Source organism: Amblyomma mixtum, chromosome 1, assembly GCF_055824585.1.
Source record: "Amblyomma mixtum isolate Tamu chromosome 1, ASM5582458v1, whole genome shotgun sequence".
In the NCBI taxonomy this organism is placed as follows: Eukaryota; Metazoa; Arthropoda; class Arachnida; order Ixodida; family Ixodidae; genus Amblyomma; species Amblyomma mixtum.
Window position 1 is genome coordinate 277,925,183 of NC_143012.1, and position 14,453 is coordinate 277,939,635.

The 14,453-nt window shown below is 46.7% G+C and overlaps 1 protein-coding gene across 3 annotated transcripts in view; it reads left to right on the forward strand.

The window, feature by feature from the left end:
* The window catches only part of ZnT35C (solute carrier family 30 member 3), a 58,007-nt gene that overhangs the window by 17,192 nt on the left and 26,362 nt on the right, over positions 1-14,453 (forward strand). The window contains exon 1 of one of the 3 annotated variants that reach the window (XM_089566113.1): positions 8,207-8,301. The exons of the other annotated variants lie outside the window; for them this stretch is intronic. Within the exon in view, the coding sequence (XP_089422239.1) occupies positions 8,222-8,301 (80 nt within the window). The 5' untranslated portion in view covers positions 8,207-8,221. Of the gene's footprint in view, positions 1-8,206; positions 8,302-14,453 lie in introns of those variants that run through there. 3 annotated transcript variants of the gene reach the window in all.

Below are 14,453 nucleotides of genomic sequence, written 5' to 3' on the forward strand. Positions count from 1 at the left end.
GCGCCGCCGATCTTTTCCGCGTGCAGACTGGCGCGTCACCCGCCTCAGGTGATATGGACTACTGCCGCACCTGCAAAATGGAACTGCGGCCCCGTCTTTAGGACCTGGTTAGCGCACCTGTTAGCCGCACTGGTTAGCGCGCATGACGGATGCGAAACGTAACAACGGAAAGAACACGCCGTGCGCACCCCCTCAGACATCATCTGCGGGAAAGAAATCTAATATGTAAATATTCTTGCCGAAAATTAATTCAATATGCTTAAGAAATGTCGTCAAAAAAGCAAATTTTTTTTGGCTACTTTTGGGCTACGCAAAAATTTCGCTGTTGGCTACGTTTGGGCTACTACGGAGGCCAATTTGGCTACCTGAGGTCGGAGCCATCTGGCAACCCTGGCGGTCGGTCGCAACCGCGTTCGGCTGAGCTAGAGCAGCCGTTTGCGCGCTGTGTAATTTCGATCTTTTGAGCCTTGCTTGTATCGGTGGTGGCTGAGTGACAAGCACGGATCTCACGTGGTCCTCTCAGGTACTGACAGTCCACATTAAGCATTGATGCGGCTGGCAAGGAGTAATCGCTCTCAGTATGAGCTTCAACGCACAAGAAGTGCTAAGAGCTCAGTTCACGAAGCAGTGAACACAATGTTTCTGAAAATTTTAGCATTTAGCACTCGATGAAAAGAACAGAGTACTTTCACTGTTTGTGCAAGTTGCGTGCACTGTATGAATTGTCATAGAATGCATATCGAAACTAAAATTGTTCAAAGCCACTGCGGTGGCTCAGTGGTTATGGCGCTCGGCTGCTGACCCGAAAGACGCGGGTTCGATCCCGGCCGCGGCGGATGAATTTCTATCGAGGCGAAATTGTAGAGGCCCGTGTATGTGCGATGTCAGTGCACGTTAAAGAGCCCCAGGTGGTCGAAATTTCCGGAGCCCTTCACTAAGGCGTCCCTCATAGCCTGAGTCGCCTTGGGACGTTAAACCCCACAAACCAACCTAAAATTGCTCACTCCGGACTCGTTGCGGCCAATTTTGAGCGTCACAGTACCTGTTGCACGCTAAACTTGCTTCAGATAACAAACTTGTGGTTTGTGAAAATATTAGATATAGATGGCTGGAAAGGAAGACGTTGGCAACGTTGAAATAACAAACTTCATTACACCATGCGGACGTGGCCCGCTTGACTTGTGGTCTGTGAAAATATTAGATATAGATGGCTGGAAAGGAAGACGTTGGCAACGTTGAAATAACAGAAACTTCATTACACCATGCCGACGTGGCCCGCTTGACTTGTGGTCTGTGAAAATATTAGATATAGATGGCTGGAAAGGAAGACGTTGGCAACGTTGAAATAACAGAAACTTCATTACACCATGCCGACGTGGCCCGCTTGACTTGTGGTCTGTGAAAATATTAGATATAGATGGCTGGAAAGGAAGACGTTGGCAACGTTGAAATAACAGAAACTTCATTACACCATGCCGACGTGGCCCGCTTGACTTGTGGTCTGTGAAAATATTAGATATAGATGGCTGGAAAGGAAGACGTTGGCAACGTTGAAATAACAGAAACTTCATTACACCATGCCGACGTGGCCCGCTTGACTTGTGGTCTGTGAAAATATTAGATATAGATGGCTGGAAAGGAAGACGTTGGCAACGTTGAAATAACAAACTTCATTACACCATGCCGACGTGGCCCGCTTGACTTGTGGTCTGTGAAAATATTAGATATAGATGGCTGGAAAGGAAGACGTTGGCAACGTTGAAATAACAGAAACTTCATTACACCATGCCGACGTGGCCCGCTTGACTTGTGGTCTGTGAAAATATTAGATATAGATGGTTGGAAAGGAAGACGTTGGCAACGTTGAAATAACAGCAACTTCATTACACCATGCCGACGTGACCCGCTTGACTTGTGGTCTGTGAAAATATTAGATATAGATGGCTGGAAAGGAAGACGTTGGCAACGTTGAAATAACAGAAACTTCATTACACCATGCCGACGTGGCCCGCTTGACTTGTGGTCTGTGAAAATATTAGATATAGATGGCTGGAAAGGAAGACGTTGGCAACGTTGAAATAATAGAAACTTCATTACACCATGCCGACGTGGCCCGCTTGACTTGTGGTCTGTGAAAATATTAGATATAGATGGCTGGAAAGGAACGGAGGCCCAGGTGGTCTGAGTCGCGGCCATTGTCGGCAGTGTGAGCAGGCGTTACAGCTGTGCCACATCCTCGGCAAGCAAGACCATGACGTCCGCAAAGATGAGCTCCGGTAATCCATCCACGTACCAGACATCCCGTTCCACACGTAGTGAAGGTCAAAACCTAGACCTGACTTTAGCAGGGCCCGCTCCTGTCTAGATTAGTATATTGCGCACAGTAGCGAGGAGAATGGGCTACCCTGGTGAAGTCATCTGCAAAACCTTTACCCGTTTGGATGCCGAAAAACACACTACGACTTTGTTTCCAGCATACAGATGATGTTCAGGTCCTTGATGGCAGTCCCAAGACAATGATGCTGCCTAAGAGGCGGTTGTGCAGAGCACTGTCGTATGCTTCTGCAATATCGATGAAGCACCCGACGAGGCCTGTTGCTTCCTTCCGAGTCCCCTTCAGTGTACTGGTTGAGCACAAATATATATCCCTCGAGCCGTCTGTTCGGGCGGTAGCCATTTTGTAGTACGGTGAAGATGCCTTCATGTTCTGGCCGATTTTTATTCCAAGGAATAAGTATTTTTATGCCCTGCGATCACCTACTGTTTAGTCAAAGATGAAGTAAGCATCATTTTGCCTGTGTACTTCATTAATGAAAAATTTCCACGTGTAACAACGAAGTAAATAAGAAACCGCACTTGGTAAAGCCAGTTTTAGGTGAATGGAAGCCTTGCACAAAAAAGAATCGTTTCAAGGAAGTGATCATCTGCTGTCTTCGCATAGGACACACTTGCACCTTACACGTAACTTTGTACTCACAAAACAATACAAGGATGAGCTAACAGTGAACCACGTTCAATTTCACGAAGAAAACTGGAAACACTAAGGAAAAAGCATTTTGTTGTGGTTTACAATGAACGCATACCATTCCATCCAACACTGCTCTTAGGTCAAAATGGTCTTGTGAATTAGTCCTGTATTTTCAGGTTTTTAAAAGAACAACACAAAATATAGAGTGGAAAAACTAGTCAAACAAATAAACACACTTTTGTCCTCGTGTTTGGCGCATGATAACCTCAGCTGCTTATGGGGCATAAAACTCGACACAACGCACACAAATTCAAGGAAAGCGAAATTAGCAATACAATATTTCGCGAGGCTGACTACGTGCCGGAAGCCGGTGGCCATCTGTCGGTTCAAGTGCGTTGAGGGTTGTTCGTTCCCGATCTTTCCTCTTGTTCGTTCGCACAGGCATCAATTCTTTATTTTTTTCCACATACAACAGCGCAACTCAAGCTTCAGTCAACTTCTTTTTTGTCCTGTCAGAGCAAAAGCATGTAATTAGCTCTGGCAGAACAGCTGCAGATCCAAAAGATAAAAGTTGACGAACTTGTTTGCCTAGCCGCTGTGCGCATGGAGGCCGGTTCTTGCTGCCTTTTATGCCGCTATTGAAAAGGTTCCTTCGGCTGAACAAAGACCTGCCTTCTGAAGGCATTGGGGGGAAACAATCTACACAGCGGGCTGCAGTCTAGGCCTTGTTTCGCCGAGGCCGGAGTGTGCGTGCAAGAGCGAAATCAAAATATGAGCTCGAAAAGAAAGCATGCGATACCTCCGCGAACCATGTACACTCCTAGTCCTACCTGGACAGCATTAGGACCACGTTTCCCGTGCGCGTTGCTTGCGGCGACTACGCCGGAAGGTTTTCTCGTCTTTGGGCCGCCTGGTTGGAAAGGGGTTCATCGCAGACCTTCCAGTGAACTCGCCAAGTATGCAGTGCAGTGAGGGTGTTCGAAAATGAGTAAGTTGAAGCTGCCCGGAACGCTCTGACTTATTACTTTGCCGTTATCCCCGACGCAATTATTTATTCTGAATGCTTCAAGGGCTCCGGGGAAGGGGCGTTCAAGATCCATATCATAAACATACTTCCGAGCATGCCGAGGGAAGCAAGACACGAATACACTAAGGGAATCAATAGAAAAACAAAGTTTAAAGAAGAACCTATAGGTTCACTGAAGTAAAAAAAAAAAAAATCTGAATATAATGCATGTTTCACTGGTGTTCAGATAAAATGACAAAAGACAGACATCGTTGTAGACAGTACGTAGGGCTGGAAGTCTACAGAAGCTACACGTGGGCTATGAGATAAGCGGCACAGGTGGACAAAAAAAAAAAAAGCACGAAGAATGCGCCACGAGGATAGCGGGGAAATTGGATTTGCAGAGAAAGTTTGAAGTACTGAGGTGAGCGCGTATGTGAAAAAGAAGTACAGTGAGCAAACCGAGGTGCAATACAGACTCACGACGAGAATGCGCTCTGTAGCGCGGCAACGCGAACCGAACGGGGACAATCACCAGATAAGGAATGATTTCATTCGTCGCTCTCGTAAAAAGTTTAAATGATAAATTTAGCTGAAAATGGGCATTATTTGCAGGGCAAGCCCAACTGATGGTTTATGGTTTATGGGGGTTTAACGTCCCAAAGCTACTCGGGCTATGAGGGACGCCGTAGTGAAGGGTTCCGGAAATTTCGACCACCTGGGGTTCTTTAACGTGCATCGACATCGCACAGTGACACGGGCCTCTAGAATTTCGCCTTCATTGAAATTCGACCGCCGCGGCCGGGATCGAACCCGCGTCTTTCGGGTCGGCAGTCGAGTACCATAACCACTGAGCCACCGTGGCGGCTGCAAGCCTAACTGAGATGATATGAAAAATGCGTTTATAATTAAATAATATTGGAGGCTTGCCAGAGCTAGGAATCGCAGGAGCATACTCGAACAGCTTGCGCCCTGAAGGTCTGGCTGCACTTGCACTGGCTGCACTTGCTGCCGGTTGTAATCCTATTAGAGACGGACGGTTGAACGCGTTTGGAAAGCTTTCGGTGTCGCTTCAGCTGAAAGGGACCGGTGGACCTTTCCTGGTGCGATGGCTGCTCCTTCTCCGATAAAAAAATACTGTGCAGAATAGATTAATCAAATGGGTGGCTAAGCTCAGCGTATTTCAGCCTTCCTGCAAAACTGCATTGCACTAGAGCATTTTAAACAGAGTGAGCCTGAAGTGACATGCAACTTTAAGCGCACAACCAGAAGCGAACGGTGAAGAAATGCAGGCGGCACATGAGCGCACGTGCGTCACCCGTCTTTCTTCACCGTCCGCTTTTGGTTGTGCGCTTAAACTTTCGGGTCATGTATACCAACACACCCAAGCTGCAACGCTAGGGATTGTGAAGTGATCGCCTTCAAATCACGTCGGTCTGTGCATGCGTACTGGACAGATGGGGCCGCACGCCTGCCTCTGTACTCATGCGTAGCAAGCACCGAGGACTGGTTCGGAACATGCATACTAGCGCGTTGGTGCTGTGCTAAAAGCTTTGTAATACGAGAGTTAATCGGCCGCGAAGTCATATAGACGCCGAAGGGAAGCCTGACCTTCGGATTAGGATTATAGGGTTTAACGTCCCAAAGCGACTCAGGGTATGAGAGACGCCGTAGTGGAGGGCTCCGGAAATTTCGACCACCTGGGGTTTTGTTACGTGCACTGACATCGCACAGTACACGGGTCTCTAGAATTTCTCCTCCAAAGAAATTCAGTCACCGCGACCTTCCGCGGTAGGAGAAGTTAACAAGAGACGTAACGGACATGCGGTACCGGAAAGCTTTTCGGCAAATCGCAGTGGCAGCATTACTGGCTAACATTAATCACATGACTGCGCGCCCTACCCTCTAGAGCGCCTTCACTCAGGCTTGTCTGTCCCTCATGGCCAATGGAAGTTTTTTCTACTATACCGCCTCTCTACCAGGTCAAGTATGCTGCACCCTGCATCTCTTCGCCCTGGGGGTAGCGGCGGCCACGACCGTATTTTAAGACCTGCAACTCTTTCTTAGTCTCACCAGTGTTACAGCGCTCGCTCTGTTGGTCCGGAGCGCCGAAAACATTTGCGCTCGGCAGGGTGTCCATCAGCGGCCTTTCCTCGCAACTAGTACGCGCTTTCGCTTTAGTGCCCACAGGCTGAAAAAGCGGTGTGCGTGTCAGCCCCTCTGCGCGGCCGAATGTTCATTTTCAAAGGTGGCGTGACCTTATTAGTGCTGGCATTGTCCAGCCGCGACAAATGTGCTCGCTTCATATGTGTACTCTTTTTTTCTGCGACGTGTTTTGTCAGCGCTGCACTTAATCCTGTATCGAGGACGCTGACGAAACAGTGCGCGCCTGCTCAAATGTTGGCGCACGAGGAGCGACGGCTGCAGAGGAGTGATGGAAGCGAGGCTAAGCGCACGCCGAGCACGTTACCGAAAAAAAAAAACAGGCCTGTTTTCGTTGCTCCGAAGGTGGTTGTGTTGGTATTATTAGTATTGATTATCGGGGAAAAGGACAGGAGAAAGTATTAGTAGTGGCCGTAACTACCATGCTCAGTGCTGGCACCTGCACATCAGCTGGAGCGAGGGCGATAGACTGATGGTAGAGAAGTGAAAAGGCAGCGCGCGGGAAGAATGTATGTACAAAAATAAATGCATAAGTATGTGTATAAATGTACGCACGTATAAATTTCCCATCGCAGTAAAATCGGGTGGTGTATAGTAAGCTGGCACGAGCAAGCGTGACGGAGTACTTGGCTGCTTGTTCTCATCACAAATACTCGGATGGCAACCGTGAAGCCGTTTGCCTGTTAGGGAATCTCCTGTGCGGCTGACGCTACAAAAGGCTTATTGGTAAGGGTTGAATTGTTATAAATAAGAACGAATGAGGGAAACAAAAGATGAAAAAGAACAAACAGAAAGAATAAAATATTATCAGCAGTGCACAAACGAGACAATACAACTCTTAGGCGATCACGGATGGATCGTCTGGATGCGCGGCAGCCAAATGTTTGTTATATCCGATGTTGGCACACCACTAAGCTTGTTGCATCTGAGGTCCGGACAATAAATTTCGTTATTTCGAGGTAACACATGCACGTGCTTATATTCAAGGTAACACACGAAAGTTGGGTGTATTCGAGGGGCACACTAAGGTTCGGTATATCCGAGGTGGCACACTAAGGTTAGTATATCTGAAATGGGATACTAAGTTCGTTCGTAGCCCGAGCAGGCATTTCCTCTTGCAGAACCCTCTAATGCTAACGTATCATTTAAAAGACGAAAGCACGTGCACATTCTCCGACAGTGAGTGTCGTTGCCTCATTCTGGTGCCGGCGTCACTGACCTTCCACCGGTTCTGTGCCGTGCGCAGGCGGCGGGCACACGCCTTCGCATCCCCTCGCATCACGCAGCTTCAGAAGCGGCGCTGCGAGCGCGAGCAGGAAGGCCATTCGCATTCTTCTCACCCCTTCCCCCCAGCAGCGTGAGTCCAAAGCACCTTGATTCCTATCGCGGCCTTGATGCCCCACACGGGACGTGCGCAGGGAGTGTTCATAGTGTCGTGTGCAACTTCCACGCAGCTGCAGTGAACGCGGCGCGCATCATGTGTGGTGTACGCAGCAACCGACGGTGCTATCTCTGTTTTTCTTCCCCCGCACTCGTTCTACCTGCACAAAACGACCCGACTGCTGGGCGCGTGCCCAGCTTCCGCTGGAGCAGTGCAGGGAGTGGCCAGTCTTTCAACAAGGCGTGTGGTCCAACGGCTGCCAGGGAGCGTCGCGAAGGAACAATTCGGTCCGTTCCAAGATCCATACCATTTGAAACGTGCAGTTTGCTGGTTTCCGTCCTATTTAATCGGCAGCGTTTCGCTGCTTTTCAAGATTTACGGCAGTCAACCAGAAGTCCACTGTTCGCTGGTTTTCAAGGTACACCAGACTTGACGGGCGCTCTACAGTTCACTGGTTTTTGAAGACCTGCCGCACTTAACCGGCAATCTGAAGTTCGCTTGTTTTCAAGATACGCGTGGCTCAACCGGCTGTGTCAAGTTAGCTAGCTTTCAAGATCCACCGGCCCTACCGACAGTGTGCAGCTCGTTCGTTTTCGAGGTATACTGGGCATAACCGGCAGGCTGCAGCTGAAGCGGGCAAAGCGTCGAGTTCTGGACTTGGCAGCGGGCGTGTACGCAATTTTCAACGCAGTGACCCGTCAGCATGTCGGACGTCGAGGTCCTCGGACATCACTCCTCGGAACACAGTGCTCATGGAGATGGAGCGCAGCGGAATGTAAATATGTAAGACGATTTAACGTCAAGCCCCACTTTATTGACCTGAATGCGAACCGCAGACGAATAATGTTCAATTCTTGCACACCAACTGCACGTGTCATCGACAGAGATCGGCGAGGTACTGTAAGCGCTCCCAAGGTTGTTGTGGATGCTTGTGTAAAGGTAGATGCAGACGCTCACTATGCTCATTATGTCGTGGTACCGAGAGGAAAGCTGTTCGAAGCGTGCAGTGGGCGAGTTCACTGTTTGCTTTAAACACGTCTATGTCGGAGCGATCTCAGCGTCCCAATCGATGTTCGTGAAATATATTTACGCTCTTAATTTCGAATGAAATATTCGTTGAACAAAATACGCTGTATTTAGTCGAATAACTCGCAGGTTCGAACAAACATATTCCTATTATAGAGACATCAATGCGGCGCGGTTCACAGAGTGGTGACATGTACCATTATAGAGGTCCCTCGAGCTGCAAGAGCGTAGCCGCCCTGCTCTCCCCAAACAAGAGGACAAATGTTAGCGTAGGGGACGAACGAAGCCCGTGGTTTTGCCAAAAGCGTCAAAACTGGAAAATGGGCAAGTTCGTACATACCTGTACGGAAAAGCGCGAACAACAGTGCCAACCACACCCCACAGACAAGAAATGATGGCAGGTGTACTGCAAAATTAATTTTAATGTAACATGCGTGAATATATGTCCCCCGAAGCATAAAACCCTGACGCTTGCTTGAGCAAACCATAATCTTATTCTTTCGGTGTTCCGGAAAGGCTGGCTTTCGCGCGTGCTGCCTTACTTGGAAGCGCGGAAAGCTTCCACAGTCTTGGTAATGTAAAGGCTTTTAGCGCAAAACGACTAAGAAAAGACTGGGATAGAACACAGACACAAAGGAGCGCTCCTTTGTGTCTGTGTTCTATCCCCGTCCTTTCTTAGTCGTTTTGCGCTAAAAGCCTTTACATTACCAAGATGAACCAACTCGCCCAGCAGAACGTGTTACTGAACTTCCACAGTCATGACTCATGAGTGACAAATCTTTGACATTTTGACAACATTCGCAGCTGCTCTTTGGATAATGCGTAGACAGGTGCTCCGAATGCCGAGACGAGGAATGCTTCCTCAATTGTGTGTTTACGCTCCAGTCCATCTGGGCCACGTCCTCTTTGCTACATGCCAGTGGTGTGCTGTTAACAGCATTTTTCTTTGCAGCCAGCACGTAGGCGCTGTAATACCGAACGAAGCGATCCAACTCCTCGCCTCAGCTCACGATCCAAGCGCCGGCACAATGTTATATACGCACACTCTGCCGAGATTTTGTCACGGAGCAATTCTGTCGTCCATCGCACGTCGCCACAATTTTCCTCGGGTGATGCGGCAGGCCGTGAGCAAACTGAATGACCGCCATCTTGCTCGTGTTGGCCGTCTTCGTTCTAACCTCAAAGCTTGCGTCCTCAACTTTCATTGTTCGAAGCGACTTGAAGGATATCGAAATCAATCCTGCCTGTTTCACACGACTATTTTGCGAGGCCACACTTTTCCGACAAAGAGAAAATACTGTTAGTGTTAACGAAGTTGTGTTAACGAACGTGCCAGGGAACATGAGCGAACCTTGGGAAACACATCAGACTCATGCATGAATCTACCCCCCCCCCCCCCCCCCCCCCCCATTGCCGTTCTTGCAAGGATCTAAGCGCTCAGAACTGTGAGCCACGGCTTGATAAGATCAAAATTCTGTCCTCGAGCAAAGGTAGATTTTATCAAGGCGAGAGGCGTCATGTGTGTCATCACCACCTCGGTCTTCCTGCATGCCAGCGAATTCACTTTGTTTAAAAATAGGGGACGAAATGCAGTCTGCTCATCTTAATCTATTTTTGCTGTCATCACTAGGGGGAAAAAAAGTAGAAAAAATAAACTTTCCTTCCTTCTTTTCTTTTCTTTCCTTCTGTGGTCAGTCGTAGATGCGCGTGCGCTCACTGAGGTGTTTCTTATATGCATGTTCAACGAAAATACGTGTCAATAAACATAGTTGGAGTCAGCGTCCGTCCTGTCATGCCTATCTGTGTATTCGTCTGAAAAGTTAGCGCTGTTTAATTTTGAAAAGGAAGTACTACTTCTCGCTGATAGAGCCTATGAGAATGCCGTTCTTAATGAACTTGGGACGACCCAATTTTTATAAAGTCTCTATCGCGCTCGGGCGCTTCATATTCGATACGAACCAATGGGGATAGAAGTTAGGCAGATAAAGGGACACCTCTTTGTAGGCTAAGAAACGCGGGCTATTGTTGCCATTGTGTAACGCAATGTTCAGGGAGAGCTGCTTGAACGGTTAATATAATACTGTGTATTCATTAGTATTTGTATTTTCTAAAGCGCATGTTCTGTGCGATGTGAGTGCCCGTTAAATAAGCCCGGATGGTTAAACTAATCCGGAGCCCTCCACTTCGGCATCGCCACATCCCAAGAGTCGCATAGAGAGGTTCAACCTCAAATTTGGTAATGCGTGTGACATCGCTGTGTTCGGATCTCTCGGTAGTGCGTTGTCACAGCTCGTTGCAGTGACGTCATTATTGGTGTCACTGCAAGCAGATGAATCAGCCTATTGCCAACAATTTACAGCACGCTTTGTATTTCAGGTACAAAGACAATGCTTGAGCTTTGTGCTGCCTCGTACGGTGACGGACACTATATGACGTGGTATGGGTTTCACTTCCAAAGCGGCACGTGGGCTATCAGAGACGCCATAGTAGAGGTCTGCGGATTAATTTCAAGCACGTGCGGCTCATTAATATACACTCACGTTGCGCAGAACACGGGTGATTGGCATTTCGCCTCGATCGAAATGGAACCACCGCCGCGTTCGGGAGTCGATCCCACATTTATCGGCGTTTGTCATTTATGGCATTTGTGGCGTTCGTAACCCGAACGCCACAAACCGAACGCCATAGCCACAATGGCACCGCGACGGCGACAAACCTGGACAGTGCGACTATAGTCGTATACAACTTAAGTCTGCAGTGAAGCTCCGCCCACATTCAGCCTCCGCGCACAGAATTCCTACGCGACAAAAAAGTAGTTCGCTGCTTAAACGTTTCTTGTTACGCACACAAGAAGCTTATCACAAGAAAAAAATTTATAAGCTCTTGGATTTTGATACGCGGATTGTTTGATATAGTCAAGCATTGAAAAGCTGATTTCATTTACAGTTGCGGTTGGCCAGCGGAGTAATACAAGACGCCGCGGACCGCGGCCCAGTGTTAGCAATTGTTGTTTTTTTAAGTTGTATCCTACTATAGACGGTGTATGCGTGGAAGTACGACTAGACAGCGTACGACTAGTGCAGTATACTAGTGCGGCGCACGGGTATACAGGCGGCGTACGGGTATATAGGCGCGCCCACGGGTATATAGGCGTGCCCTCGGGTATATAGGTTCGCCCACGGGTATATAGGCGGACTGCCACGCCAAACTACAATCATGGAATGGTTTTACGAGGCAAAATGCGCAAAAAAGACCCCACAGGGTCCAGGTGAAGGTTATTAAAAGACGCGGCACAATTTGAACAACTGCAAACAATTAGTAGTTTTGAGCCTTGCTTTTGTTGCCGTTCTAGGTATATCGCGGAACTGACCCTGGATTTAAGTTTTATCTTTGACACTTTGAAAGCCTTTGACAATCATTTTGAGGCTGGAGAAACATCCGTTTGAGTCATTTCGGGTGAATTGGTAACCTGAACGGAAATGTGGTTTAAAATTTATTTACAATCAACGGCCGAACGCTAGATGCGACTACTGATACGTGAGATAGTCGTAGTGTCTACTGAGAGACTGGGTTTCAAGCAACAAAGCCTCGAATGAGCTTTCATCTTTCTTTTTAAAGTTAACATTTCACCATCTAATCTTGCGAAATGATGATGATGATGATAATAATAATGATGATGATAATAATAATAATAATAATAATAATAATAATAATAATAATAATAATAATAATAATAATAATAATAACAACAATAATAATAACAATAATAATTTTTATTCCCATCACCGTACGTTGATGGAGGGGGTGGGATAAAAGCGATTAACCCTTGACAGTTCCCACCCCCTTTACAGCAAGTGAGCAGTGGCATGCGACGGCACTGTCACGATAGCAAACAAATAAATGAAGAAAGAAAAAGAAAAAAGATTGGTGTGGTTTGGTTTGGTTTATGGAGTTTAATGTCCCAAAGCGACTAAGGCTATGAGAGACGCCGTAGTGGAGGGCTCCGGAAATTTCGACCACCTGGGGTTCTTTAACGTGCTCTGACATCGCATAGTACACGAGCCTCTAGAAGAAAAAAAAGAGAGAAAAGGCAAAGTTCACTTGAAAGTGAGCACGAAACAGCAGTTCGCTTAGGAAGAGAATACGCACACCAAAACGACAACAGTCATTGAAACTAAATTATCACTTGTAAGATACTTAATGTACAAGGGAGCGTTTACACATGCTAAGAAAGGAAAGTTTCGCGTAGAAAGAAGTCGAGGAGGTTAGAGTAACTAATGCTGTCTATGTTTATATTCGCATCGATTAGTTTATTGAGCAGTAGTGGAAGTTGAAATGCAACCATATGGCGTCCATAGTTTGTTCTCATGCGCGCTAATACCCAGTGTTGATTGTGATGGCATGGATATGTACAGTCTTTGTCAAAAGTTTAGAGCCCAGGGGGTTCACTTCTAAGCTTTATATTGGGACTCCAGGAGCATTCGTGGAAGTCCTACCTAATGCAGCAGACAGTACCAGAAATCTTCTCATGTCCAGGAAATTTGGAGCGCTAGAGATCCATTAAGAACGACACAGCGTGGCTCAAAAGAAAACCCCCTGGGCTACAAACTTTTGACAAAGGCTGTACTTTGAAATAACTGAATGTGGGCTATGTCCGATATATTTCTTACGCATTTTCGCTTTTCTATAACATAGGTGAGCAGGAGTGTATAAGCATGAAGACTGAAAATGTTTGAGCTTATTCTCGGAAAACAAGTCTTTAGTGGAGTGTGTATTTGGCGGGTTATATACTATTCTGAGAGCCTGCTTTTCAAGAACAGCTAGTTTTTTCATACCGGCGTGTGTAGCAGTGCCCCACACTAATGGGCAGTAGTTTAAATGTGAGCGAAACAATGCATGAAAAAGCAGCAGTTTTGCTTTTTTTCGGGAGACAACTTCTGAAACGTGCCATAAATCCGATGGTTCTGGATACTTTTAAAGCTACATATGTTATGTGGTCATCCCACACCATATTTTGGGTGAATACTATGCCAAGCGACCTTAATGACCTTAATATTTCAATCTGTTCATTGTTATAGAATAGTGGCTCGAGTTCACTGCACTTTTTATTTTTTGGATGAAAAAGTATTGCCTTAGATTTTACAGTATTTACAGAAAGAAGATTTTTAGTGGACCATATTTGTATTTTCTCGAAGAGAATGTTCGCATTGGTTATTAAATTGTAACTAGTATCAACAGATAAAAACAAACTGGTATCGTCAGCGTAAATTATGAACCGAGCACTGGTATCCACACTTATTATATCATTAATGTACAGATACCTCGCCGCGGTGGCTCAGTGGCTACGGCGCTCGGCTGCTAGCCCGAAAGACGCGGGTTCGATTCCGGCCGCGGCTGCTGAATTTCGATGAAGGCGAAATTGTAGAGGCCCGTGTACTGTGCGATGTCAGTGCACGTTAAAGAACTCCAGGTGGTCGAAATTTCCGGAGCCCTTTACTACGGCGTCCCTCATAGCCTGAGTCGCTTTGGGACGTTAAACCTCAATAAACCAAACTATTAATGTACAGATGAAATAGCAGCGGTCCCAGGACACTCCCTTGGGGAACCCCGCTGGAGACTATTCGCAGAGCTGACCTATATTCATTTATTTGAACATATTGTTTTCTAAATGGCTAAATACGATTAAATTAAAAGTAATGCTTTTCCATAACCTTCAAGTTTTTGAAACAAGATGCTATGATTTATGCAGTCAAATGCTTTACTCTAATCTAAGAAATTTCCCAAGACAAGTTTCCTATTTTCAAAGTTCTGTAATACTCCTTCTGGTGTAGAAGAGCAAGCTCTGTTGAACGGTTTTTCCTGAAGCCATATTTACAATTGTAGATTATATTGTGTTTGTTTAAAAAGCT